General features: G+C 41.5%; 3 protein-coding genes and 1 long non-coding RNA gene across 7 annotated transcripts in view; 3 read left to right on the top strand and 1 right to left on the bottom strand.

Moving 5' to 3' along the window:
- Positions 1 to 8,152, top strand: part of LOC145441493 (nicotinate phosphoribosyltransferase-like) — a 116,203-nt gene extending 108,051 nt beyond the window's left edge. The window contains exons 6-15 of one of the 4 annotated variants that reach the window (XM_080319375.1): positions 116 to 231; positions 758 to 960; positions 1,478 to 1,618; positions 1,694 to 1,778; positions 2,489 to 2,515; positions 3,860 to 3,940; positions 3,996 to 4,148; positions 5,245 to 5,387; positions 7,371 to 7,443; positions 7,526 to 8,152. In XM_080319375.1, coding sequence (XP_080175501.1) covers positions 116 to 231; positions 758 to 960; positions 1,478 to 1,618; positions 1,694 to 1,778; positions 2,489 to 2,515; positions 3,860 to 3,940; positions 3,996 to 4,148; positions 5,245 to 5,387; positions 7,371 to 7,443; positions 7,526 to 7,603 — 1,100 coding nt within the window. In that variant the 3' untranslated portion in view covers positions 7,604 to 8,152. The remainder of the gene's footprint in view (positions 1 to 115; positions 232 to 757; positions 961 to 1,477; positions 1,619 to 1,693; positions 1,779 to 2,488; positions 2,516 to 3,859; positions 3,941 to 3,995; positions 4,149 to 5,244; positions 5,388 to 7,370; positions 7,444 to 7,525) is intronic. The other 3 variants (XM_080319372.1, XM_080319376.1, XM_080319374.1) reach the window with 3 other exon arrangements.
- LOC145441500 (uncharacterized) lies at positions 238 to 756 on the top strand. Its single transcript, XR_013915841.1, has 2 exons — positions 238 to 631; positions 665 to 756. It is a non-coding gene; the product is annotated as an uncharacterized LOC145441500 (long non-coding RNA).
- A 1,278-nt stretch (positions 8,153 to 9,430) lies between the features above and the next one.
- LOC145441495 (tetratricopeptide repeat protein 16-like) lies at positions 9,431 to 12,406 on the top strand. Its single transcript, XM_080319380.1, has 2 exons — positions 9,431 to 11,659; positions 12,101 to 12,406. The coding sequence occupies exon 1, from the start codon at positions 9,634 to 9,636 to the stop codon at positions 11,302 to 11,304; it is 1,671 nt and encodes a 556-aa protein (XP_080175506.1). The 5' UTR covers positions 9,431 to 9,633; the 3' UTR covers positions 11,305 to 11,659; positions 12,101 to 12,406.
- On the bottom strand, positions 12,375 to 19,363 carry LOC145441498 (uncharacterized). The gene is made up of 5 exons (XM_080319382.1): positions 19,114 to 19,363; positions 18,347 to 18,514; positions 18,162 to 18,288; positions 15,773 to 16,117; positions 12,375 to 13,366 (listed from the first exon to the last, which is right to left on the bottom strand). Exons 1-5 carry the CDS (start codon positions 19,237 to 19,239, stop codon positions 13,080 to 13,082), a joined length of 1,053 nt encoding a protein of 350 aa, XP_080175508.1. The 5' UTR covers positions 19,240 to 19,363; the 3' UTR covers positions 12,375 to 13,079.
- Between the last annotated feature and the right edge of the window lie 8,552 nt (positions 19,364 to 27,915).

The following is a 27,915-nucleotide window of genomic DNA, read 5'->3' as shown; positions in this document are numbered from 1 at the left end:
TCAATTTTCGTTTCTTGTCGAAGTTTTCTGTTCTCAATTTCCTAACTAGCGAGCGAGTGTTGTGAGATACGTATGGGCTTCCAGCATCGTCCCTGACGCAGTTTCAATTTTACAGGTTTTGACGGTACCAGCAATGTCCTGGCCGGCAAGAGCTTCGGCATACCCGTGAAAGGAACTCATGCCCACGCGTTTGTGAACAGCTTCACGGGACTGTCTGAGATTCCAATCAAGGCGGGTCTCTTTGACTTGTGATTTTACGTGCACCGTGATTGTTGTTGATGGTTTAGCGCAGTTGTTATCAACCTTTTTGTGCTTTGTGGCACCCTACCAAATAGAAACATTATTTGTAGCACCTGACCAGTTCCGGTACTCTAAGTGCAAGCTACTTTCCCGTTCGGTACCAGATTTTGATTGGGCTAAGAAAAGAAATTCATCACCGGAAATGAGACGATGATATGATACTGAGAATTTTTTAGTTACCGCCATCAGAATTAGCCTGGACATGACTTGGTGTAACTTGACGACCTTTTTTATTCTTAAGCTTTCCAAATGCCTCTCTGTAATTTTGTTCAATGTCACATACAACACTATTTACGTCATTTTCTCTCGGCAGTTCAGTTGAAGAACACTGGTTAAGCTCTAGATACGATGAAAATTTGGACAGCACCAGAATTCTTCCTGCGATTTCCCTCGTATCGCTTTCTGTATTTTGATACTTGGCAGGGTTCCGATAAATTTAATTCGCCATTGCTTGTAGACTTTACGTCGAAATTGCGAGACACAAGAAACGGAAAAAGTGAACTTTGTGGATCTGTGCATACGGTATCGCGACGAGATTTCCGCCGACCTTGGGATCATTGCGAACGAGACTAACGAAGGAGAATTGGCGGCGTTTGTTGCTTATGCGATTGCGTTTCCCAAACTGTTCTTGTGTCTTTTGGACACGTATAACGTTTTGAGGTAAGTTGATGATGAGATATGTTGTACGTGGGAAGAAATTGAAGTGGATTTGTCAGGAAGTGACATTTCGATGAAATTCATAATCCTGGGATGGCAAATCTGTCTCACACCCAACCCAACCCACTTGGCCGGCATCATTCAAATTTGAACAGTCCATTGTAAACATGGTGCGGTATTTGTTTTAGTGCCCACCAGTAGGCACACATCAGTCCTTACTAGGGCTAGAAAACGAATTAAGCGTGCAATATATTATCATTTCCAATATAGAATGGATATTTTCCTATTCATTGCCGCTTCAGTGTGACTATATTAATAACAGAATAAGTGTAATGTAACCCGTGACAATTATAGTTGTATTCATGTACATTGTACAACTACGGTACAGTGTAGCATGATTTATGCGGTAACAACACTATGGCCACAAAAATAGCATTATTCAGACTGAAACTCCCCTAGGTGAGTGACTATGTGACAGTTATATTCATTGTAGATCGGCAAGTTATGCTATATTTTTCAGGAGCGGCTTACCGAATTTCGTGGCCGTTTCGCTTGCTCTGAATGATCTCGGTTATAAAGCTGTTGGTGTACGGCTTGATAGCGGCGATCTGGCCTATCTCTCTGTAAAATGCAGGGAGGCGTTTGTTGTAATCGCCCGAAAGTAAGTTCCATTCATGGTCATGGACCTTTGCAATTTTCAGAAATCAAACATACATTTGTTGGTTGAATTATTTAGATACAAACTACCGTGGTTTAAAAACATTACCATCGTCGCGAGTAACGACATCAACGAAGAGACTTTGCGGTCTTTGAACGAACAGGTATGATTCGACTCCTTTCTGGAATTCGATCAGTGTTAGTCACAAATGTGTTTGTATTCCAGTTATTTTCATGGTATAGTTTTGCAATGGTAAACTCCTGCATTCCAAATACTAACACTTCGATTTGATACTCTTCATACGCTCGGACATCTCACATCTTCAAACCTGTAGCTCCGGCTTTCGTAATTTAAAACGTAGCCTATTATAACCTACTTAGTTGCGTAGTCGCAATTTTGATGTCTTATGGCTGTCGTTTTCTACCAATTAATCTGTCAGTCTTTCTCAGAAGTCCTCAGTTCGATCACAATTATTCCTTACATGAGATTGAGGAAATATTTATGTAATTAATCTGTTATTGAGCAGAGTAACTTAATAATGCTTGTAACATAATGTTCGTAGGAGCAAAAGGTATAACAACATCAACCTTTTTGGTGGTATTGTAAGATTGAAAGATAATGATGGGCATATTGAGCAATATATTTCCATTCCCACGGCACTATCGGATATGTTAGTGATGTTTAGTACATGCATCGTCTCGAAGCAGTTATTGAGTGCGAGTTCTGTGTATGTGACGTAAACACGTTGCTCTCTGGACTGAATCAATTGCACAGCTTGTGGCATGGATCATGTTGGTCACTGACCGAATACAAAGCGTTGATGCCTAAATCGATTGCCCGATTCGAGATTCAATTTTAGTTCATGTGTTTCAGAGGCCTCTGCAGAATTCAACCTTCAAGGTGTGCTTGGTATTTCATCCTGTCGGAATAATTTACTCATAACTGCTCGTTGCATGGGCCTGTGAAGTGATAGACCTATTTCTTTGACTATTTCTATAAATATCATGAAATCACCGAGAGAGATTACGGGTCGCGTCTTTGATAGTCTGATTAATTCCGCATGGCATGCTTTTGCATTTTATTTTCAAGTGACGGCGCCAGTGTGCTCCTCGTATAATTCCCGTAGTTGGCTGTACTCAGCATTTGCACCATCTATTACTTCTGCCAATGTGGTTGGTGGGTTGGAGTTGTGAGGATTCGTTTTGAGAATAGTGATAACCATTTGCGAGTCTTGTCTATTAGAACAGGGGTTAGGAATCGTCTTCGCTCTGAGGACCTGTTTCGAAATGACATTTTACTTGCGTATCGGACTTCAAATACTGTAACACAATTGCTCAACATTGAAAATTTATTGCTAAAGGATGCCCACTGAGGCAGTAACATACATTTCTAAAGAGAGCGTAACTTGATTTTATATTTTTTTTATCAGTGGTCCTGGCTCGACCACTATAATCATTAACCCTCGCTTCACTTGTAAAAGTGTATGAACTACTTGTGCAGGTTCTGCATTGAAAGATTTGATCACCGATATATGTCCATAAGACCTGTGATATAGCCATGAGCATTAAGATTTAATTTTTCTAATTGAGAGTTTTTTTGGTAAAGTTTTCAGCAACAAGACAACGTCTATGAGTTCAGTAGGTTGCACGGTGCTCGGAATGTTGCAGAAAATGACTTACTCAGATGATCTGGAGATTTTTGACTCGGTCACTCCTCTTGACATTGATCAAATCATGATGCTGATCTGTGATCCGCTGTGGCAAAACCACACACGGGAGAGGCCAATTGATATAGTAGTGAGTAGTAGAGTAGTGAGTATTCAAGGTTTAAAAACTGAAGTGGAGGTAGTCTATCACTATAACTGCTGGAGTAAGTTTTGCCAGTTCGACAATACATGCTCGAGTACTCTGAAGATGTAGAAACACGTTGTTACTCACGATCTCTCAACTGAACGCGGTAATTTTGGCAACAACCGGCAAGCTGAAATTATCATTTCGTTCTGGTCGTGATGTCAAATTTCGGTTGCCTCGGTAAAAGCTTGATAACCGTGCACATGAAATCGTACTTGAATCGCTGATTGCGAATTCTAGAGACTAATTTCGTGATGAGACAGACTACACGCTCATTTGCATGGCGCCTCTGTACAATGTCAATGCGCTGAAGCTCTGCTCTCGTAATGTGGCGCTCAGCATTCGGCCTAAGCACAGACGGCCAATATGACTCAAAATGAATTCATCTTGTCAGGGTCACGAAATCAACAGCTACGGTATCGGCACGCATCTCGTGACCTGTCAAAAGCAACCGGCGCTCGGCTGCGTTTTCAAAGTAAGTCGTTGATTGCCGAAATGACATGTGCTAATCGTTTTTGTCGCATTCCCAGCTTGTCGAGGTCAACGGGGAACCTCGCCTTAAACTGAGCGAGGACGTTCAGAAGATCAACATTCCAGGACGTAAAGAAGTGTTTCGTCTCTATGGCGATGACGGCATGGCGATTGTGGATCTGCTGCAGCACAGTAACGAAAAACATCCTCAGGTGGGCGAGGCTTGCTTCTATTTCTCGGTCGATCGCAAATGCTTCGATCCTTTCATTTTGATTGCGAGGCAAATTAACAACGGACATTGGATTGTTGTATTGTGCATTGCACCGCCTTGTGGTGTGAATAGTGCAGCTAGATGCTTGGAAACGCAGTTACAGTTATTTGAATGTTTGCTCAAAACCGTAACTCTAACATGTAGCTTTTAGTTGTTGACCAAATCCACTAAATTCCGTAATGTCTGTTCAAGCCTGTTTGACGATATTGCTTGGGTATGTTCGTGGTTTGTTTCTCTGGTTCATAGAGTTGAATTTTAAGCAGTTTGTGCTGTAAAGAGTTTGCCGAATATAAGCACAGCCCTGGGCAAATTTTGACCTACCTTAGCAGTTTCGCTGGATTTTGGCATGCAGATAATCCTTTCAACCCGACGTGATCAGCAAACGATCCTTTTACTGTCAGAATATCTGTGTGTTTGCTAATAACAGTCTTAGAACTGGAATTTATGAGAGTCTGGTGCTCGCAATTAAAAGAATTGTGTTGGCAGATCTTCTTACGAACAGTGTCCAGTATATTTAGTTTAACTATGATAAATTTACAATCACTTGTTTTGGTAATCTTCACAGGAATGCCACCAACACTACACTCCTCTCATACCGATGATTATTTGAAGTAAAAAAAAACTTTGGTTGCTTGTCATGAATTCTTCTATCTAAATATATAATTGAATAAGCGGTAAAGACATTGGTCGTGTAATTTCCATGTTTGTCAGTTTTGTAATAAAGCAAATTATGTCGAGAGTTTGATTGGCAAGTATGTCAGCACCGTTAACATTTTTAATGATTTGATGGGCCTTATCAACTACATTAGACTACTTTACATCGGTCCATATGTTACCTGCTGACCAGAAAAGTTGCACCTCCCTGGGTTACAGAGTCCAGCTTGTCTTTCCGAAACTATTATAGCCTTCACTATCGAAAAACTATATGTTAATATTGCAGACACCTTGGTAGCTCTTGAGTGTTTTTGACTTGACAACTTGAGGGGGACGTGAAATTTTTTACCATCTCACTGATCTATTCCAAATGAACATCACAGGCCGGAGTGAGGCTACTCGTTCGGCATCCCTTCATAGAATCGAAAAGAGCGTACGTGTCGGCCCATCGCGTGGAGAAGCTGTTGTGTCAGTATTGGGGTAAAAACGGATTGATGAAGCCTTTCGACGATCTGAAAGCGTTGAGGTGAGATTGAGATTCCTCTCCGTTTCAGCCGTGTTCTGAGGCGCGTGTTACTGCACCTGGTGAAGTGTCGAAGCAGTCAGCATTGCTGCTCGAGCAGAAGTCTAATAGTGTTGTGATTCCCGAGATGAGCTTGCTCAATTTGAGGTAGAAAATGGTATGACAAGTAATCAAGTAGTTTGAAAAAGTAGATTTGGCTGAGGCTGTGCTTACTTTTAGTAGTCCTGCTGTAGGACTGTAGGTGGGTTGCGACCGGAAGTGCTGGATCCATTTTCGCGATAAACACAAAATGTGGGCCATTTGGATATACTTGGGTATCACCCATGTATAGCAGGTATCACTGCATCACAAGTATCTCGGCTAGACTGCATCTTGGCTCTAGGGTGTGTTCACATCAGATTGGCACACATGTATCACTCGGGTATCAGGCCTGGATTGCATTCATGTCTGTTGACCACTCGGGTGTCATGTGTGGGATGTGTCTGGGGTGTTTTCAAGTCCGGCAAGTATTCATGTATCATGTCAGGGGTGTGTCCAAGTCTGTAAACTTTTCAGGTATCATGTTTGGAGTCGGAGGCGGTGACACAATAACACAATATTCAGTGTGGCAGCAAAATTTCCCCGATTCATAATTTGATAGTAACGCATGATAGCTGAGCGATAACTGCGGTATGTTAGTGTCAAACTGATATAAACGGTAAACAGAGGCGACTCCTCAGTGGTAGATGGGCCAGGGATATCTAGATTTCTAGACGGCACAACTCGAACCAGGGTTGTCACAAGGTTCCGAGTCACAAGTCAGTCTCACTTATAAAAATTTAACTCAATTGAAGTACAATCATTTTCAATTCACCACCAAGTCAAGTCCGAGCCCTAGTCAGCTAGTAGAGGGTCAAGTCCAAGTCGAGTCACTAAAAATTGAGACTCGAGTCATTACAACCTTGACTCGAAAACACCCCAGACACGGTACCTGAACAGTAGACATACTTGAACATACCCCGACACACTCTGAACATGATACCTGAGCGTTAGGTATCGTGTCTGGGGTGTGTTCAATATTGCCTGAGTGCTACATCAACTTGAGCACATCCTGAATACGATGCCGGAGTGTTGAACAGGATGCGGCCCAGGCCTGATACCTAAGTGATAGATGCTGTGTGACAAGCAGATGTGACCGGTGACCGCAATTTAGACACAGTCTAGACATGATACAGAGTCTGCGATATATGAGTGATGCTCGAGTACATCCACAATGCTCAAAATGTGTGATTGCGTGACTAACAGGTGCACTTTCCAAAAAAAATATGCAATTACCGTGTTGTAGGGGCGTAATGGTGAAGCGTTCGGCTTCTTAATCGGTAGGTCGTGGGTTCGATCCCCGGCCAGGTCAGACCAAAGACCTGATTAACACTGGTAACCATGACTTCCCTGCTTGGCACTCATGCATTACTGGGATAGCATGGAGGGGTGGTGCATGACTTAGGAAGCCGTAAAGGCTATATCTGCTCGTCCTTGTCCAGCGACATATGCATATCATGCACTCATGGTATGCATATGCACATATTGTGTGTATGTGTATCATGAGTCGGTGTATATGCCGCAAAAAACATCAAGGACAAAAATAAACTACGTCCTTTCCTTATTCAGTTCCTTAATCAGTTTCAATTCCTCTCCAAAATATCGTGCAGACCTATCCTACATCTACTTTTTACTTTACAAAATCCAACGCGTAAAGTGTTAGTAGCTTAGCTTCAAATACTAATTAAAAGCGGTAGAATTCTGAAAACATTTCCACTTCAAGTATGCCTACAAGTAGTTAGAGAATACTTGGGCAGTGGGAACTCTGTAAATTAGTACACAAAATTGAAAGTTCATCAAAGTTGTGCTTTGAACTTAGTTGTGTGGAAGTAGTCTGAAAACGTGTCCACTTGGGTAGCACAATGTCTATGCAATTTATCGTTTTGATAACATTGCGCTTTCAACTAGGAAACGTGCGATGCAATCTCTCGCGACTATCCGGCAAGATATCAAACGAGAGTTGAACCCGACTCCTTACAAGGTGGGCTGCAATTTTAAATGACGCTATGATTGTTTGTCTTGTCTCCACTTTTGTATGATCTGACCGGTTGCATTTATCACAGGTCTCGGTTTCCGATGAAATGTACATGTACCTGCATTCCTTGTGGCTGAAGAATGCACCGATTGGGGAGTTGTCTTGACTTGTGACTGTATTTTCTCCGTCCTACATTCGTCACTGCATCATCCAAGATTTGCTATAGCTGTCACTTAGTGATATATTTGTTGAATTGAGTTGTCAAATCTTCATTGTGGGGATGTAGTTGGAATTATCTGTGTGCACTGTGGTCCAGTACATTTCCGAGGTGCATTTTATACTTTATCTGTGCATTTTACAGCAGTAATATTTCAATTGGTTTTAACCCATGAATCCTAGACATGCTAGGACTTAGGCAATTGGTGCTGCCAATTTTCGTTCACCTTCTGTTGGGCGCAGTTATGTACTCAAGTCGTTTGAGGCTATTTATACATTGTAGTATCCTCCACCTGTATATATAATCTTTAGTTGCCTTCTTTATTTTACTGGTTACATATAGGCAGTTGAGGTCCTGTAAATATTGCAGGTTCTTCATCTCAGCAGTAGAGTGAGCTTTTATGATCATGGATTTATCCTGATTTATTTTTCTGATCCCGAGGCTTCAACTGAACGTGAAGTGGCCAGCTATTGGTTATTAAATGAATATTTATGATGATATTGTGGTGTTGAAATTAGTGCAGCATAATTACTGACAAAAGAGACTTTTTGGGGTACAGAACTTAAATATACATTTAAATAATATATTTCTAATATGAATATATTATTAAAATGTATATTACTGACTAAAATATGTGTTGTGTGGCGATTCAACTCTAGTGCCAGCTATTCGCACACCAGCATATCTTGTTGTTTACGAGTATCAGTTCAGGGCAATATTTTTGGCGATAAGAAAATGAAATATCATTTTCGTTAGGAACATTGTAGCTCCGTTCGGTGTTGATGCCGGAATTTTTCTATTCTGAAATTGGACTATTCCAGGGAAATGTTCCCTCATTTATCACGAGTCTGCGCGCGGTCCCTTGGACTAAAAAAGAGGTCTTCACTTCGGCATTTTTGTGCGCGCCACACATTTTTCTGACATTGTCAGCTGGGCGCGCGTAGCTTAGAGGGAACATTGGTTCAGGGGTGCGTGATGGGTATATGGGAGTCGACCTCTCTACAGTCAGTACCGAAAATATCAATAATAATCGTCAGAGCAAGACACAAACAATATACATTGTACTGTACATTGTGATAAGACATAATGCGATGTAGTGAACAGATAGGAGGATGCCGAACGACCAGTTGCAGTAGCAGTAGCGGCCTTTTTAAAACTGGCATCCTCGGCCTAGTGCCCGATTTCACAGTTTCTTTTTCGATGTTAATCTCTATTCAGCGGCTCTTTCTTGCTCTTTCCGTTCCTTGTGAGTGCGCTCTTTCATTAGGCCTTTTTCTGGTTTTTTTTTGACGTAAGAACAGCGACGCGGGGAAAGAGAAGCCCATAAAAACCTCCGACACGGAATCGAACCCATGCCTCCTGGCGGTAGGCGCTTATCGTCACCTAACGCCATCTCCCTGCTTCTTCTTTTGGAAGTAGCCTACTCCCAGTAGGTTTTGCCTCAAGTGACTGTGATTCTAGGCTGCTTTGACATCATTTTTCATTTTTTCGGCTAAATTAAGCCTAGAAAACACTACTTGGAAATCGCTGCTTTTACGACGTTACTTCTACTTGAGTACCAATGATTACTACATTGATCAGCAATGCTTGTGCTCGCAATGGCGGACGGCTGGTAATATAGGGAGAATATAGACACGGCGGTTTAAGTCACCGATTTCCACAGTTTAAAATTAGTACATGTCAGTATATTATCAGCTCAGCGGTGGCGACATGTAATGGACAAACTATAGATAACTAACCTACGGAGGTTAGTTATCTATAGACAAACAGCTTTGAGCAGAATAAGCTGTCTCCGTGGTAACCGTCACGGATGACACTCTGTAATGTTGTGAAGACTGAGCTACAGCTGTGGCTGATGACGGTTGTGAAATTCTGTGGAAAGGGACGGTTATGTAATGCACAAGTGTCGAATCTAAGCTTCTGGTTGTAACGTGAATACAGGCGCATCTACCCCCGTCATTTTCTTGAGTTAGCTACAAATGGAGGAGGAAGAAAGCAAGGAGGTTATCAATACCAAATACTTGGTAGCCTTTGACACAAATCTCCAGAATGCCTATCCTGCCAGAACCGATTCCGAAACAGAAGTCATTATAAAGAAATTGAAAGAAACACTATCCGAACCACCCACAACATCTGAGGATGAAAACGACGAGAAAGCTTTGGTCGTACACGATGAAGGCAAGAACTTCAATCAAAAACAAAAAGCAATCACATCTGTAGTCCCAATCACGAACCCTGTTAAAGAGGCACTCTCGATGGACGGAGTGATTAACGGCAAGTCAAAACAACACTTCTATCAAGGCATGGAGCACACTCTGCAGGGACAGTTCGAAGCGGCTGTTGTGTGTTTCAGCAAAGCTACGAACCTTCAGAGTCGATCCGTGAATTTGTATGTTGAAAAAGCGGAAACGCTGGTGCAACTTTGCGATTTCAGCTCTGCCATCCTGAACTACAAGTACGCCCGATCTCTCGAGCCGCGGGACCAACACTTGATTGATCGTTTAGCCTTTTTGTACTTCCTTCAAGGTCAATGTCTGTTCGACGAAGGTCAATTCTCAAACGCTCTACAATCATTCACCGAAGCTTCTGAAATGCGTCCCTTAAACACCACATACCACATGCGAGCGATTGCTTCTCTCGCGTCGCTGGGGCAGCACAAGGAATGCCTAGCTCTCCTGACAAGGATTTTAGAATCTCAGTCTACCGTGAACCCGGAGCTGTACGTAATGAGAGCTAGACTTCACGAACTGTTCGGTCATTCATCTTTGTGTTATTATGACCTTCAGGATGCCATTGTACTTGACCCGTTGCAACCGCAAGCCAGCAAGCTTCTCCAAGAACTGAAAGACCGAGCTGCTGCTAGTCGGAAAACTGCTTCTGTCCTTGCACTGGAAGGAAAGCTACACGAAGCTATTAATCGAACGACGTCAGCGATTGATACCGACCCTGCCATGGCAGAATATCATATTTTTCGAGGGGCTTTACACCGCCGCTTGAAAAACTTCAACACCGCTATCGACGATTACATTCTGGCCATGGACAAAGCCGGTCACGTCGAGACGGACAGCGTGTACTTGGAATCGCAAAAGCAACTGTTATTAACCTACAATGACTTTGCCATATATTGCTACCAAAGAGGATACTACGATGAAGCAATCGTCCTTCTGAACAAGAGTATCAAAGGCGAAAAAACCGAGAAAGGATTGTATATAAATCGAGGGGACTGCTTTGTGAAACAAGGCGATTTGACGTTTGCCCTAGCCGACTATCAACAGGCGTTAGAAATGGATCCTTCAAACTGGGAGACTAGGTGTCGCGTGGCAGTGGTTCACAATGAACTCGGCATAATATCGTATAAGGACAAAAAATATCAGGACGCGTTGAAACATTTCACTTTGGCAATCGATCACAACCCGAAGATATCGCAGTTTTATGTCCATCGCGCCCGTGCGAGGTATATGACTCACAGTTTGAAAAGCGCCCAGCAAGATGTTATCATAGCACTTCTGTTGAATCCGAAAAATGACGAGGCCGTCCCGTTAGCTTCCAGGTTGTTCCCTGGACGGTCCCTCGCCGAAGTGTTGCGTAGTAAAATATCGCTCGATGCTCAAAGTGTTTTGAAACAATGCTTAAGCTATTCTAAAACTTAATTGTGCTCGATATATTTTACCATGTTTGATTCTAGTGTTAAATGCAACTTATTAAAAAAGTATTCTACGAGTGCGTCATTATCTTGTCTCATTTCTCGATATATTTTATACCTAATGATTTGCTTCTATATATATTCATAGAAATAGCGCGCCATAGCTACTTTACTTGTAACAATGCCAGATCCAAAGAAGGAATTCAAAGTGCGAGATTGTGCGGAGTATCTGGCGGAACACCAAGCTTGTGTTTCGCTTTCAAACAGAATTCAAACGTATTACACGTTTGGATACTATCAGAAGAAAGAAGACTGCCAACACTGGAAAGAAATGTTGGAACTGTGTAATAGATGTACCAAAGGTAGATCGGAAAGTTTAATATTTGTACTGACAACTTTGAGCATCAAAGAACAGCAGCTCATGTGAAGATTAATTATTCGTGGTACTTCGAATGCAATTCTCCTACTCCCACAAATTATGTTTCAAACGCTCACCATGGTAGGCTAATTGTCTTCTGAAATCTCACAGATATACAGTTACTCCAGCTCCATGGTCCTAGCCCATTTATCTATTAAGCTGGCAATCCAATGTACATATTCCTACACTACCTGATATGATTAGTTGGTTCAGGCATGCCCAGAACGAGTTCTAGGTGTCCTTGACTTGGCGTGAGTAATTTTCATTGTAGAATTGACTTGCCTTCAAAAGCAACAGTGCTATGTTGGTAGACCTTCCAAGCTATGGTTACCAAGCCGCTTTCCATGAATTGTAGTAATGTTTCTAACATTGGCCTATATTTCAGAAAATGACGCTGAAGCCAAAACAACACTGCTGATGAAAGAGAGAGGAATGGCAGATAAAGTAATTTCAAACCGAGCCTCAGTTTGGACATATCGTGACCAGCCGCCAATGATGTGGTATTTTCCTGGCAAATCGGAGAATGATCTAAAATCCTCAAAGTGAAACTGTCAGATTGGGCACATTGTGAGCTTCCTATGGCTGTAATGATGCTGACGTTGCAGTGCTGATTCATCACTGTTGCATGACTTTACCGTTGATTCAATCATGACTTCTACTCGCTGATACAAATCATACTATATTGTCAAAATTTTGCTTGCTACATGCCTTATTTCATAAGAGAAGATATCAGAAATTTTTACATTCTTTTGGCACAAGCAATCATCAAAATAATTTTTTTAGGCATGAACATGAGTGTGATAACTATATGCAGTAAAATATTGTTCGCACAAAGGTTCAATATTTATACAGAAGTTTGGCATTACATGATAAAATTTTGTTCAAAACTGAGAATGGCACGGTTGGTGTCCGCATGACATGTGATTCCGTTTCAATACAACAGGTGATGTCAACCAAGTTTTCAAAGCTGGAAGCCAATGCGGTTTAGATTAGCTCAGTGTATAAATAATATAATCATTTCAAAACACGAGAAGATTGTGGTAAATAAAAAGGTGTCGAACACCTGTCCTGGCTTGAAACAGTATACAAATAAGAGACTGAACTAAAAGTAACAGTTGAAGCAATGGATACGAAGTGTCATGTGTCAGTAGAGGAAATAGATACACCAGATCGTGGTCAGGTAGGCCTACTCTCCAGCGCAGACTACTATGATATAAATCAAATATGGGTGATCTAATAAAATTCACAATCAAAATATTTTGACCACAATTCCTTTTACAAACCGGGCCAACATCTCACACAACATGCATAGGTGACAATGTGATTTGCGAAATTCCAAACGTGGCGTACTTTCAGGCACTGCCTCAATTAGGAGCAGTTGCTGTGTTGTGCCACCTGGACGCAATGCCGTGCGAATATTCACCAGTCCCGACGACCGTCTTGCTCGACGAATATTCCATCAGGCTTCCGAAAGTCAACGGATGCCAAGTTGCCTCTCGGGATGGAGTTATTTTCTTTGCGTGTGTGCGCCATACTTTTCTGGCTGTTGGAGTATTCATAGGAGCGCTTATCGATATACGTTCAGTCATTGTGTCAGGTAATTTCACGTTATGGCCTGGAACGTCAGTCACCATTTTCATGGTATCCTCATCTGTATAAGAAAGGTAAATCCATTCTGTGAGGATAAAACTACAGACTTTAGCCGTGCGATGATGCCAGGATTTGTTATTTGTGACCAACAACACAACGAATAGGTGCAATTTTCGAAAATATATTCAGTTACCGTGACCTAGGGCAGTAGGCACGTATTTTTGTATGGAGTCGCAATAGAGAGTTCATGGTGTACTTCGGCCGCACGCCACAACGGTGCAAGTGTTATAAGAAACTGTTTAAAAGTCACCCGCAACTCGTTTCGGACAAGTTATACGTGAAAGCTACGGAGACTTTGAAACAAGCTTGGTTAAATTACGACAATGCAATTACACAACACTTGTCAGTATAACAGACAGAGGTGGTCAAAGTAGTCAAGAAAGCTACTCAAGTAGAAGTAGCCACGAAAAAATCGACTCAAGTACGAGTAGAAGTACTTCTTCCATAAGCAACCTAAAACTACTTGAACTAGAAGTAGAATTTACTGACTTTAAAAGTACTCAAGTAAGTAAGTAGTTGCAAAAACGATCCTAATTCGTTCACATGGATTGTAAAAAGGTGCAAATTGAGCTATGCGAAAGGTGACGAGCTTGATTCATATTGATGCATACCAGCAGGTATCCAATTTGCGATAGCATAAGCATTCGTCCACATCATAGGATGAAAATTATAGTATTATTATGGAAATGCGATACTTATCCTCTGTTTTCTCGAACAGCACGTTTTAGAAAATAGCATGGTATGGCGCCATCCCCCATATTATAAGGTCCGTAGTTCAGTCGAAGAGCAATGCGGAGAAGTTGTATAGGATACGGTGTAAACACTTTGCGCGATTATTAAATGTTAATAAAAATATGGAGGATGGCAAAAATGCCATATTGTGTAGCTTTATTTCCGGTAATTAAAGGCATTACTATACTTGCTTTTATACTTCAACATGTATTTTATCATCCGGACAAAAGAACTGATATTAATTATAACTCAAAGTATATGATACTGGGAATTGAAAATAAAACATAAATACTACTTCTAAAAGCGGAACACATTTTTCATGCCTTCAGTCCAGAAAATTTCAAAGGCGGTATGCTAAAACAGCACTAAAACTAACATAAAAGTCGGAGTCCACTTTTCCAGGTTAGGACGTGCCATGGACATGTTAGATTACGATATGACAAGTAAATGATAGATTGCGAAGCATCAGGTTCAAACGATATGATGAGCTATATATACTGTGATGAATTATTTCATATGGGCGAAGGGCGACAATGTGGTGTGAACGCAGGGATATCTAGTTCGAGATATCCCTGTGTGAACGGAATCACGCCAACCCGCTACCCAAATTATATTCATCGATACTTTCGTGAAATCATACTGGCAACTCCGTATCCACTGCGCGCGAAGCGCGACGAAAATTCTGGGCTTTACTCAACTTTTATGAAAATTAAATGTTGATGCTCCGTGAAAACAGCCCCGAAATTCCTCAGGCTATCTTGCTGATTGGAAGATTGAACTACTTCTACTTGACAAACTGAAAATAGCGAAAAGTAAGTAAGTAGATCACAAAATATTACGAAGTAGAAGTAGCGAAAATCAGATCTAGTTGAGTAAGTACCAGAAGTAGAGGAAAACTACTTGAGTACTTCGAAAAAGTAGAAGTACTTCGTTACTGACCACCTCTGATAACAGACACCATATCAGTCGCATTTCTTTCAAAGAATACCAGACAATCACAATCAGTTTACCAGTTTTTAACAGCACTTCGCAAGCTTCACCTTGCAGAACTTCAATAGCACCACATAAATATCTAGTACCAAAAAGGCATCATTAAATGAAGTTTCCAATATTACATTTAAGTTGCATGCATTTGTCGCAATTAAATTTAGGGTCAATTTTGATTTTGAAGTTTTAACGGACCTCAAGGTGAAAAAGGATGAACACCAATGGTTTCGATCATTGCCAAGCAGTACTTCCGGTCACATACCCGAAATAGTCATTAGCAAAGTACTTCTACTCGATCAGTAGCAACGTACTTTTTCCAAGTAATCGAGCAGGTTTTGCCTACTGGCAATACTTGCTCATGTGGTTATGTTTTGGACTATTTTCACTTCTACTGAAACTAACTATTTGTTGTACTTTACATTTTCAAAAGTAGAATGTAGATTTGTGATGAGTAAACTTCACATAAGAACCGCATGAAAACGCTCTCAAATTACAGGAATCGAATTTAATTTCGAAAATTCCACCTATCTGTATCATCATTTACGAACTACTTACTGGAGCAGTCTTCAGACCTTCCATTTTCTATTCTCACTTCCAGTGGTTTTGACAATTTTTGCGAATTGCTACTCCTACTTGAGATAGTACACGCTGAATACTTTGACCTCTGATCTGGATATGTAATACTCACGGGCGTATTTCCCGTAGAATGTGCCTTTGCAACGAGCTGCGGCTTCCGATAAAAAGTGGAGATTTCTCGGAGATTCCCGGAAAGCTGTCTCTTCTGGCGGCTCGATAGCAAGCTGCCTGGGCTCTGTCGGCTTCAGGGTGTCCTTGTCAAAATATCTATCGAGCGTCGCTAGTTTTTCTTCCTGGCGACACACTGGCGGTGGGTTGTTGTTCAAAAGGAGGGCGGTCCGATCGAGGTTTTGTTCAGAGCTACGGAACATGACGTTGGAGTGGTTGCGAATCCGCCGAACTTTGTAAACGTAGTCGTGCCGCGTCAAGACATTCAAGTCTGGCACGTCCGGTTTTTCTGTGAAGTATCAATTTATCAACCATTTCATCATTTCAAAACACCGCAATACTGCGATACAATGAAAAGATGTCGAAAGAAATCACCCACCCACCGGGGCCTAGGCGATGTAAAGAGGAGGCATGCACACTGAATGAAAAGTAAAAGAAGATAATATACAAGGACATTCGACAAAATGAGCTGGCATGTGACGGAAGGCGAGATCGATACGTCAGGTCGTGGTCTGGCACGCTTGAGAGCTGACCATTAGTAGTATCAGTTTATAAATCAACAATAATCAGTAATTGTCAGATTATATTTACATCTGAACAAGACACACACACAATGTACAATGCGATGTAATGAATAGATAGGAGGATGCCGAACGACCAGTAGCGGTCTCTTGAACTGGCATTCAATACTTCAAAACACCACAAGACTAGTATTCATTCCGTCGACATTGCTTGCATTTCGACTTGAATGTGAACATGCTCGACGACTGTCGGATAGCCGGCGCGATACTGTTCCACACTTCAGGTCCGGCGTACTTGATTGAGCGAGGATCTTTGACATCAACCATATGACAGTTTGGCGAGGTGGACGCGTGTTGTGTTGTAGGCTACTTATGGGGTTATGATACCAAGGTAAAGAAGTCATTGAAATTTTGAAGGCAGTGATCACAATGGAACTGATACATGGATTTGCCAATTTCTATTTTCCGCAGATCTTCTATGTTTAGGACACCGAATGTTTTCAGCGTTGATTTGTTCGACTAATTTGTGAGAAATGACTAGGACTGGGCAGAACGTTTCGGGTATTCGAATCTGGGTCAGGTATTAGCTAAACTGATTCTATTAGACCAGTGAGAACCGGTCTGTTTCGAGCAATGAATCTACCGACTCTTGGGACTGAGAGTATTTTTCAACTGGAAATACAGTCTCAATATGTTCTACCCACTGGCGGTGCCCTGAAACCGTGATTGGTTGTATCGTAGCATCCAAATCTTTCACCGTAAGGACACCCATATTCAAGGAAACGACATTTCTGTGACCGACTAGAAGCATGGAAATGATCACGGTCAGGTAGGAAATAGTAGAAGAGTGGAAGTAGTCGATAAAGTAATCACTCGAATACGCAGTGAAAGCAGGTATCCCAAAAAAGTAGACGTACTTCAGTACCGATTACGGTTATAGACCACTCAGGTCCTATCCTGGAATGCATGCCACAACATATCCGTAAATCGCTTTATAATAGATTGAAAAAAGACCGACTTAATTACCTCCTGTCATCATATTAACACTGTTGCCCGACCTCGCCCAGACATTGCTTCATTGGTCATTTGCTACTAATTTTTTCTTTTCCTTTTTAACATTTTTTACTGCATGTGTACAGAGACAAATGTTTGTTTATCATCATCATCATTGGTTTATTAGCAATTTTTTCAGTTCAATACACCACAAAAATGCGATACAATGAAAAGATGCGGGCGTGATCAGACAAGTTGACCTTCAAGGTCGTATCGATCATTCTTAGCGAAAACTGTACATGCATATTTTCTGTATCACAAACATTGCCGTCTGTTTATGCATTTTTGTTGGATGAAAAATAGAAACCCTCTATCTATAGCATATTTTGAGAGGAGGACCCATTTTGCAAATCACAAAAGTTAGATTGCACGGGAAATCCAGTCGTGTTGACTAAAAAAAGGTAATTTTTCCAGTCCCACTCTGTCTTTTAGTTGTGCCTGTCCATTAGCCTGGCTGTCGAAGCTATAAAGCGGACGGATTCCCAAAAAGGAGAACATTTAGGCGTCCTCTGAGGACATTTTCGATTTCCTGATAAAGGAGGACGTATGACAACCCTATTACCGATCATCTTTGATTACACCTGACAATTGAGTAAAACATGAATTGTGTTTCGTAACGCAACAAGGCAAATTACCAAGAGAACGAAGAAAAATTACGACCAAGCCCATAATCCCCCCATGCAATGTCAAGTGACAGTCAATGGCAACACAAATACGATATACGGCCTACACAATTTTTTATTCGTCACTTTTCTTTACCTGTAAAGCTTCTGAAGTGCAATGGTTTGTCTTTAGCAAGTCTATCTCGCAAATAAGAGTTGTAGGCTTGTTTCCATTCCTCAGGAATCCTTCTTTCTAAGCGTAGTATTTTCTTATCCGATTTTTCCTGTAATGCAAAGCAAAATTAGGACATATATAACAAAGATGAGGGGCACGACGCGTACTTTCAGCGTGTGCAATATCACTTCAGCTCCCATTCCAGTATCGATACGAGGAAGAAGCTTTGCTGGCCGCCCATCTGGATGAATGCTCTGCCTCCGTGCTGACGGTTCTTCGATTTTGGGGTTCAGAAATGATTCTGCTTTATCTTTGCCAAGAAAGTCATAGAGGACCTAAAAATGATTTTTTTGTTACTTCATGTCCCTGCGAACCGATGATTGCCTCGGAGTTTGGACTTTCGAAAATATTCCAGTTCCTGTAAAAACAATTTGGCTATATTTCCTATAGACACAACCCTGTAGTGTTGCTGAGACCATAACTAGGCCTATTGAGCGATCTATGTTTACCATCTATGTTGCTGTGTTGTACACTACCTGATAACTTTCGAGTCAAAGTAGACTGGGAAGTTTTGTTCATACTGTTTTCCCTCTTCTTGAGACCTCCTGACTGTTTGTGACACCGCTTCACTTGGTGGAAATAGCATCTCTTCGCTGAACGCTACGAACATCTGGCATTTGATACTGGTATACTCTTGCTATGAACCTGACTGAATAAATATAATAGGGCTACTACGGTGCGTTACTTCAGCGCTGATTTACTGTATCTCAGTTGAATTTGCGCTATATTCAACCAAAATTCTCAAAAAAGAGGACAATATCTATAAAAGAGGACGTATGGTAACCCTAAAATATAATAATCCTCATCGAGCAACCCTTATTTATCTAATATAATGCTCGTAACCACAAGGGACGACAGCAATACTGAAACTGACCTGGTGGTGGGCTGGAACATCGGGCTCCTGATTTCCGGAATCGAGATGATCGTCTCCGCCCGAATCTTCGGATTCCGGGATGCTGGGAATTGGACTGATAATGCGAACTCTTGATCTGCCACGCATACTTACTACGGCCTATCTATAAATTGATTGAAGAAAGCCTGGAGTTTTTCAGCTCGAATATAGATAGACCACCGACCAGCTAGGCAAAATACCCTCTATCTTGTTTGTTTATTTGTTGCTGACTGAGGTTATAGGTCACAATCGTAGTCATTGGATACAGGGGTTATTGAAGCATACCATTTACCAAGGCGATTCATGAAATTATAGAAAGTGACTTTCTATAATGAAATCACGATTGAGGTGTGCGAGATCTTACTAGACTACTACTAGAATTTCAAGACGCGTGAAATATCATATTTCGGTATTTTCATAGCTCACTGGACATTTCTCACCACACAACACACCACAGACCTATCGATCTCGCCTTCCATGACATGCCACCCCATTTTTGTCGCTTGCTTTTTTTTCTATACGATCTTCTTTACTTTTCATTCAGTGTGCATGCCTCTACTTTACATCGCCTAGGCCAAGGTGGGTGTCTGATTCCGTAGACTACTCCAAGTCGCTTCGACACCTTCCTATCTTTTCATTGTATCGCATTTTGTGGTGTATTGAACTCATAAAATTGCTACTAAACCAATGAATGAGTGAATGAACAGAGAGGATAAGTGAATTCGGGTTTTGACTTGAAAATGTAAACGTATCAGAAGACAATGAGAACTGCCAAGGACATAGGTGTTCATATATCTCAGTGAGGTAGAGTCATGAATCATGATTTGATCTGACCCAAACATATAAACTAGTTCCACTCGAAGTGGTTTTGACAAGTCTTGAAAATTACTACTTCTAATTTTTGCAATCGAGCGTGCATTTACAGCGTTACTTCTGCTTCTACTAGATCAGTGCTTCTCAACCTTTTTGTCTTCGCGGACCCCTTTTGATCCGTCACGGAACCCCGCGGACCCCCTAACGTTGTATTTCAAATTTAGCTCAATAATCGTGCAACCGGCATCTATCTTGTGCAAATATCAACTCTAGGCATGTCAGAAACAGCGACAAAATGATCGTTCCTGACAATATTATCATAGTATATGTAGGAATTGGCTGGTCTTTTATCATTCCGTAGCGAATTCTGCATCAGCTGCATATATGTGGTCGTGTCTTGAAAATTCAAGCATATCGATTTGAGATGAACGAGTGCGGAAAATCCATTTCCAAAATGGTATAGGTGGCGGCGAATGTACCATAACCGCCTGACGCTCCCGACGACACCTTTATGTGTGATCAAAACATATTTGGCACCAAAATTGAGAAACAGATTTCAGTGAAGTCATCACGTTTCTGTCTAGCAACTCATCTTCAAGATATTTTGGAATATAGTGGTTATATGTGTAAAATACCTGAGTTAATCACACACGATTCAGCAACTGCTGCAGAGAATTTATCAACTATCAAGTGTCCGACCGCCGAAGCGGCTCGATACAAAAGAGCAAGTGAAAGCACGACGCAATCCTAATACAACTGATATAAGATACAGTAATGTAGAGCAACGCTGCCAAATATGTCGATCACTGTAGAAAATGGATTCCGTGACGTGGGTTTATCCCTTTTTTAGGAAAAATATTTTTCAACAAACCTCAACAAAACATCTCTAAACAGCAATATGCTTCTAGCAGCATGCTATTTATAGGCAATTAAATTAGTTTTCATGGTAGGATATTTCATCTCATACGGCTATTCTATTCATGTGAGCCTTGGAGCTTAATAAGCAGTTTCGTAGTGAAAACTGCCTCGTGATTTCCCTAATTTAAAAACAACTTATAGATTGATAATCAGTCATTTTGCAAATCTAGAGGTCCCGCCAATCCCCGATTAAGAACCACTGGTATAGGATATTTCATTTCAGACGGCCATTCTGTTTATGTACGTTGTAGCGGACCGCTGGTCCTTTTGATTCAATGTCCCTAGATAACGCCTGGTATCTGCTATGAAGGAAATATAGGCTACTGTGCTCTTATTAGGATTTTACTATATCAGCAACCATCAGAACGCTACTATCTCTTCTAGATTGCGCATGCTCAGTAGGCATTGTTACGCCAAACAGTCCTAGCTATAGTGCTGCCTTCTTCCTGTGCTAGAACTTTAATAGTCCGTTCTCATTGGCTAAAGCCTTACAATCACTTGCATTGTTACGAATTTTACGGGTATAAAAACCCACGTTTTCTCTCAAGTCTCCCCTTGAGACTTGAGATTCATCTACGCAACATCGACGTACGCTTCTCCGAAATACATCTGTAACGAGTGCATCTGCCCGGCTAAGAATACTCACAACGACAGGATAGCAAGTCGCCATCAGCTACGCATTAGCTTCAGGCACCACGAGCCTTCTGTTACCTGGAGCCCCTGAGTTCGGCAGCGAGCCTTCTGTTACAACGTCCTGAAGTTTTAGAAGTTACGAAGCCAAACTGCCTTATGATCTCCCTAGCTTAGAAAATTTGGTGATCGATCGTGTTGCAAATTTAGAGGCCTCGCGGACCCCCTGAAAATGCTTCATGGACCCCCAGGGGTCCGCGGACCCCCGGTTGAGAACCACTGGTGTAGCGCTTCCGACGACACATTTGGGTATGATCGCAACAATGGCTCCAAAATTGACTAACAAATTTTTAAATGAACAATGAACATATATCAGCAAGCCTGGTCAATAGCCATTTCTATCTAGCAGCTCATCTTGAAGTTCCTGTGGAAAAAAGGCTATGTATAGGCCTATGTATATCACAAGAGAAAATGGATTTTTGTCAACATTTCGAAGTCACCGTGATTGACCTTGCTAATTCAAATTTTAATTTTTACACAATCCCCAACAAAACCTCCCTAAACAGCAAAATATTTGTATCAGTAGGTTATTGGCAATTTAGCAGTTAAAATGAGTCTGCACAGCAGGATATTTCATCTCAGACGGCTATTTTGTTTTTGATGAAGTAAAACTGCATCGTGATTTTCCTAATTAACAAAATACAAATTACGTTATCAACTACGTTGTAAATTTAGAGCCTTCGCGGACCCCCTGAAAATGCTTTGCGGACCCCCGGTTGAGAATCACTAGGCCTGGTTACATGCTCAACTCGACTTGGCGTTCAAGTCGTCTCCGGTGACGTCACGCCTCATCTCCGAGCTGACTCGTAAAAGGGCGCTGTTTACATGATCCTTCAGGAAGCTGTACCGTGGACGACCGGGTGTCGCTTTACCGCTTACAAATTCATATTCGTAGTAAGTCTGGTGGGCAAAGGTACAACGACAATGTGTGACATCGGGCACTCTAGGCCGAGGTGGATGTTAGAGTAAAGGATCGCTACTGATGCGTGTCGTTCGACATCCTCCTATCTGTTCATGACATCGCATTGTACATTGTGTGTGACTTGTTCAGATAAAAATAAAACCCAACCATGTTATGTTATGTTATGGTCGTACTCTGAAACGTTTCTTATCCTCGAAATTAACGAGGATGATGAGATACTCATAACATCGATATTTGTAGAGGAAAATAATCTTGTTCATATCATGATTTTAGAGGAAAACAACAAGTATAAGTTATCATCTAGCTTTTTCGGCGTCAACGAAGATGGGCCGTGGAGTAGGCGGGAGTAACGACTGTTTTGATATTTCAGGCATCACTTGTCGATGCGGTTAAAATAAGGTCATTAACACTCAAGTGACCCACTTGCAAACCCCATGTGGCCTCTAGTTGTTCGGCCGCTCCTCTGTAACAGACTAGCCCATGTATGCCGGTGACGGTGACTCAAGAGTCACGATTAGCAACTACTGCAGAGACTTTATTGAAGCATCTTGTCGGCATGATATACCATATAGGAAGTTAACAATACCAAGAATGTCTATAAAAACTGTCACAAAGAGCAATATAGAGCACTACTACTAAACTGCTACAACACACCAATTAAACTTTGGGAAGTGCCAATTTCAGCACCCTCACAACAAACACATAGGCTACCATGAATACAATCTCAAAATCAACAATATCAAAAGGGCAAGTTGAAAATCGTGAACACCCGCACGACCGCATCATATCAGCAGAACACCATAACCCAGAACTAAAAACAAAGCAATAATCTCAACACCGCTGCGCTTCATCATCACCAGGAGAGTCACAAATCTCAATATCATCCTCTGGGGAAAGACACCAGTTCCATCCCATCACACGCGCGCTCGCATCAGTTTAGCCAGTGGAACAGTATGTACGAAATGCAGCAATCGTATATGTATTCCCGTATCGATGTAGCACACTGCACAGTTCACTATGCATGTCGTAGTCGAATTGTAATACCGGTACAATCCACATATCTTCCGAAATGTAGTCTGAGAAGCAGAAATACAGATGTAACGTTTTACCTTGTCTGCCATTTATGTAGCTGATGACAGTAACTGGGCTACTACAGATCGAAGCGTCGCAGCCAAATATCACAGAACACATAGGGAATCGCTAATAAAACTGTCATAAAAGAGCACGGTTGCTACACCGGTACTGGTGTATTATATGCATTCCATCGTAAACAAGCGAGCACTTACAAAGTAACCCAACTTTTCCTTTCCATGTTTGGCCAATTTCTCAACAACAGATGAAAAACATGAATTACGATGCCAAGAGCCAGCGCGGCAAAAGCCAGCGCCGTCGAACGAAAATCGCGGGGCGCCGATGGCCGAACACTCAAGCCGATCGTAAACCACATTACCCGACAGCTTGAGGCTCGAGTCGACTTGAGGCAGTTTGCCTTTCTCTCTTCATCGAATACGAGAGAGTCGGATCGACGAGTCAGCTTCGAAGTTGACTTAAAGCGTCATGTAAATGGGCCTAATGTTATAGTGACTCTCAGCTGTGACCCGCCATCACACAGAGTGAAATAACTACTTGTAACCATAGTGTCCTATATCATCTCGACACAAACAAATCTCACGGCTCAGTGAAATTGTACCACGTCACACTTTTCATTTGGCTCAACGCAATTTGACGGTAATTTTTGACCGACTTGCCGAGCATCAAATTTGATAAAACGGGTATCAATCGAAAGCTAACGCTGTATTGCTTGCGAAAATATAAATTTTATTTCGCTCGTGGCCCTGGAACCCCCACAATCAGCCCCAAATTATTCATTGTTGAGGATATTGGCAGTGTGACGCAACAATGATGTCTGGCGAAATGAGAGAGTAGCTCAAGACCAGGGATGCGGCTGCGCGGCGAGAGTGAGATCAGCTGACAATAAGCCCATTTACATGGCCGTTTGGGTCAGCTTCGAAGCTGACTCGTCAATCCGACTCTCTCGTTTTTGAAAAAGAGAAAAAGGCAGACGGCTTCAATCCGTCTTGAGCTCAATCCGTTCCGCAGAGTCGCTTGGAGACGACTTGAACATTACCGGTACTTGAAAACGAATCCAGACTACAGCAACATACTAACATTTCATGTTCATATTTCACGAAACCGGCACGTATTTAAAATGGGTGAATATGAAAGCTCTATCAGCACATGATACTGCTTTTATATTATGCACGTGGTCTTATTTGTTCAGCGTCACAACTTATGAAGCGAGTACAGCCAGCAATATAACTTGCACAACTCACAATCAGAAAGAATATATACGCGGCGTATTTGGTCATTCTAGAATTGTGTTGAAGGTATTTCTGGATATCTCAACTGCCGTAGCATATTCCTGAGCCGAATCCCACAGTGCTGTGTATCACTCGAGCTGCGATAAACATGACCATGTAAACTCGATCACTTTGGCAAGCCGTCTCATGACGTCGCTCCAAGACGACTTGGCTTCAAGACGACTTGACCATGTAAATGGGCTTAATGGCAATGTGTAATTATATAATGTAAATTATATAATGTGCCCGTTTACATTCTATAGTGCAATCGCGTCGCAGAGAAACGCTGCTCTGTTGATACTTTTTCTATGCGCTTCGGTAAAAGCGAGCACACGTTACCAGCCTTTCCTTGACTTGTAAGGGTAGAACTGGGTCCACAGAATGTATTTGGGGCTACGTCTAAGTAGTCTACATTGGATATGTCAGATTATTATGATATCGATTGCCTCAGCCCGCTTGTTGTGTAGGGCTCCAGAGACGCGTGGCGCTGTTGATATTTTCTATAGGCGCTTCGCTAAAAGCGAGCAACCGAGCACACATTACCAGCCTTTCCTTGACTTGTAAGGGTAGAACTGGGTCCACAGAATGTATTTGGGCACTACGAATTTTCGCGCATTATCTTTCAACTTATAGAGATATTTAGGCTACGTCTAAGTAGTCTACATTGGATATGTCAGATTATTATGATATCGATTGCCTCAGCCCGCTTGTTGCGTAGGGCTCCAGAGACGCGTGGCGCTGTTGATATTTTCTATAGGCGCTTCGCTAAAAGCGAGCAGCCGAGCACACATTACCAGCCTTTCCTTGACTTGTAAGGGTAGAACTGGGTCCACAGAATGCATTTGGGCCCTACGAATCTTCGTGCAATATCCTTCAACTTATAGAGAACCTTCCGTCTAGGTATAGCTATATACATTAGGGCTCTTCAAAACTGACTTTTTTTCTCAAATCGTACTGGCTACTTGATAAAATTGTTAGGTTACCTAATTTAAGCCTACACACCAAATTTGGTTCAATTCCAACCAGTAGCCGCATTGCTACAGGAGAAGAAAGTTTCTATTTGTTATATAAAAATAAATAACAAAAAAATTGAAAATTTTCTGTTCACCCCATGAAAGTGGTAGGTTGCCTATAGAAACGATGTTCATTTTTTTTCTCTTTCGGCCTTCCGCCATAATTTATTGCTTTAAAATTTCAATACAAATAAATTCAATCTATATATAGTATTGCAAAAATCGACTTTTTTCATCTTCCCGGATTCGAACATTCGTCATCTCTGCACGTCGTCGTCCGGTCCGAGCACGCGCTCACTTCGTCATCCGTCGTTGAATCGGGATCACTTGTTCCGAGCACGGGCTCTTCACGCGGCTCGTCGTCGTTTGCAATTTCGTCGTGTTTCGAGCTCGGGCTCGGTTCGTCATTTTCCCTTTCTTCGATAGGTTCGTCTGTTTCGATCGGCTTCAGGTGATCATCTGGTCGGTCGCTCGTCAGTGGTGGTAAGAGGTGGGTTTTGATGGTTTCCATTCTTTTTCATCATAAATTTTTCGATGTTGTCTTTCCATTTCTTGATGATTTTTCCTTCTTTTGGATTTTGGTGTACGTTTTCCAATCTTTTATACGTTTTTGTTAGTATTTTTGCTACTATACTTTCCTTCCAAATCTCCTCCTGTTTTAGTGGCGAGTTTTCAATATCCAAGCTTCTTTTCGTTTCAATATCCTCTTTTTGTAAACTGCTGTTAGCGTCGTCACCATGTCGACTCGATCGCCCTCATTGTATAGAATTATTTCATTCCCAAACTTATCTATACCTATCGCCTTTTCGGCCTTCGATAGTACGTCTCTGGTCGTTGCGCAATAAAGGAAGACATGTTCGATGGTGTCAGTCATTCCACAGAATTTACAATGGTAGATTTCCATTCTACCATTCCTCACCCTCAACATTCCTCTTCTGTATTTCAGGTCCCCAAATATATACCCGTTGTTTGCAAGTCTGAAATTTATTTCTCTTTCTTTGTTCGTTAAGTATGTTTTATCATTCCTTTTTATTTTGTTTACTTTCAGCCAACTTTTGTTTGTTCCTGTATATTCGTTTTCTTTTTCGTACTGTTTAATTAGGTTCAAGTAGAGTGACTTAAAAGTCGTTTCGCTCCATTCATCTCTATTCCACCCCAGCTTTTTATTCTCGTTGATGATATCAAGCCAATGCTTGTCGGGTTTGTTTTTATGAGGTATTTCGTTTGTATAAAGTTCCGAATTTATGCTCTTGATTTTAGAGCCGAATTGATACATAAGGTATCGATGCCAAAATTCTGATGGCTAATCAATCTTTGCTAATCATTTTAGAATGATTAGCTTACTTGCAAGTATTCTTCTTCGAGGATAGGGTATTGCTATTTCACCCTCGTTTTTCCTTTTAATCAGTGTTTTCCTCGCGACTGTCTCAATTTTCTCAGGGAAATATAGAACGATGTTCACCAAATTTGGTCCAATTTCAACCAGTGGAAGCGGAGTTATTGCCGTCGAAAATTTGGATTATGAATAAAATAGTATTTACGGTGACCAATTCTTTAATTATTTATTATAGTGGTGCCCACCGTAAATACTATTTTATTCAAATCCAAATTTTTCGACGGCAATAACTCCGCTTCCACTATTTAGAATTGAACCAAATTTGGTGAACATCGTTTCTGTAGACAACCTAACAATTTCATGGGGTGAACAGAAAATTTTCAAATTGTTTGTTATCTATTTTTATATAATAAATAGAAACTTTCTTCTCCTGTAGCAATGCGGCTACTGGTTGGAATTGAACCAAATTTGGTGAGTAGGCTTAAATTAGGTAACCTAACAATTTTATCAAGTAGCCAGTCCGATTTGAGAGAAAAAGTCATTTTTGAAGAGCCCTAATATACATGTGTCGGTCCAGAGAGGCAGGTTGCGCTGTTGATGGCGGGTGTCGATACTTTCTATAGTCGCACACATTACGAGCCTTTCGTTGACCTGTATAAGGATAGTGGTACACAGAATGCATTAGGACCTTATAAACCTTCACGCATTCTTCTGCAACTTATAGAACTTTCC

Source organism: Botryllus schlosseri, chromosome 6 (assembly GCF_051294905.1).
Source record: "Botryllus schlosseri isolate E-star chromosome 6, Bs_hap1, whole genome shotgun sequence".
NCBI classification, from domain to species: domain Eukaryota; kingdom Metazoa; phylum Chordata; class Ascidiacea; order Stolidobranchia; family Styelidae; genus Botryllus; species Botryllus schlosseri.
The sequence above is the reverse complement of the archived record's forward strand: the minus strand, read 5'-3'. Positions and strand labels throughout refer to the sequence as shown.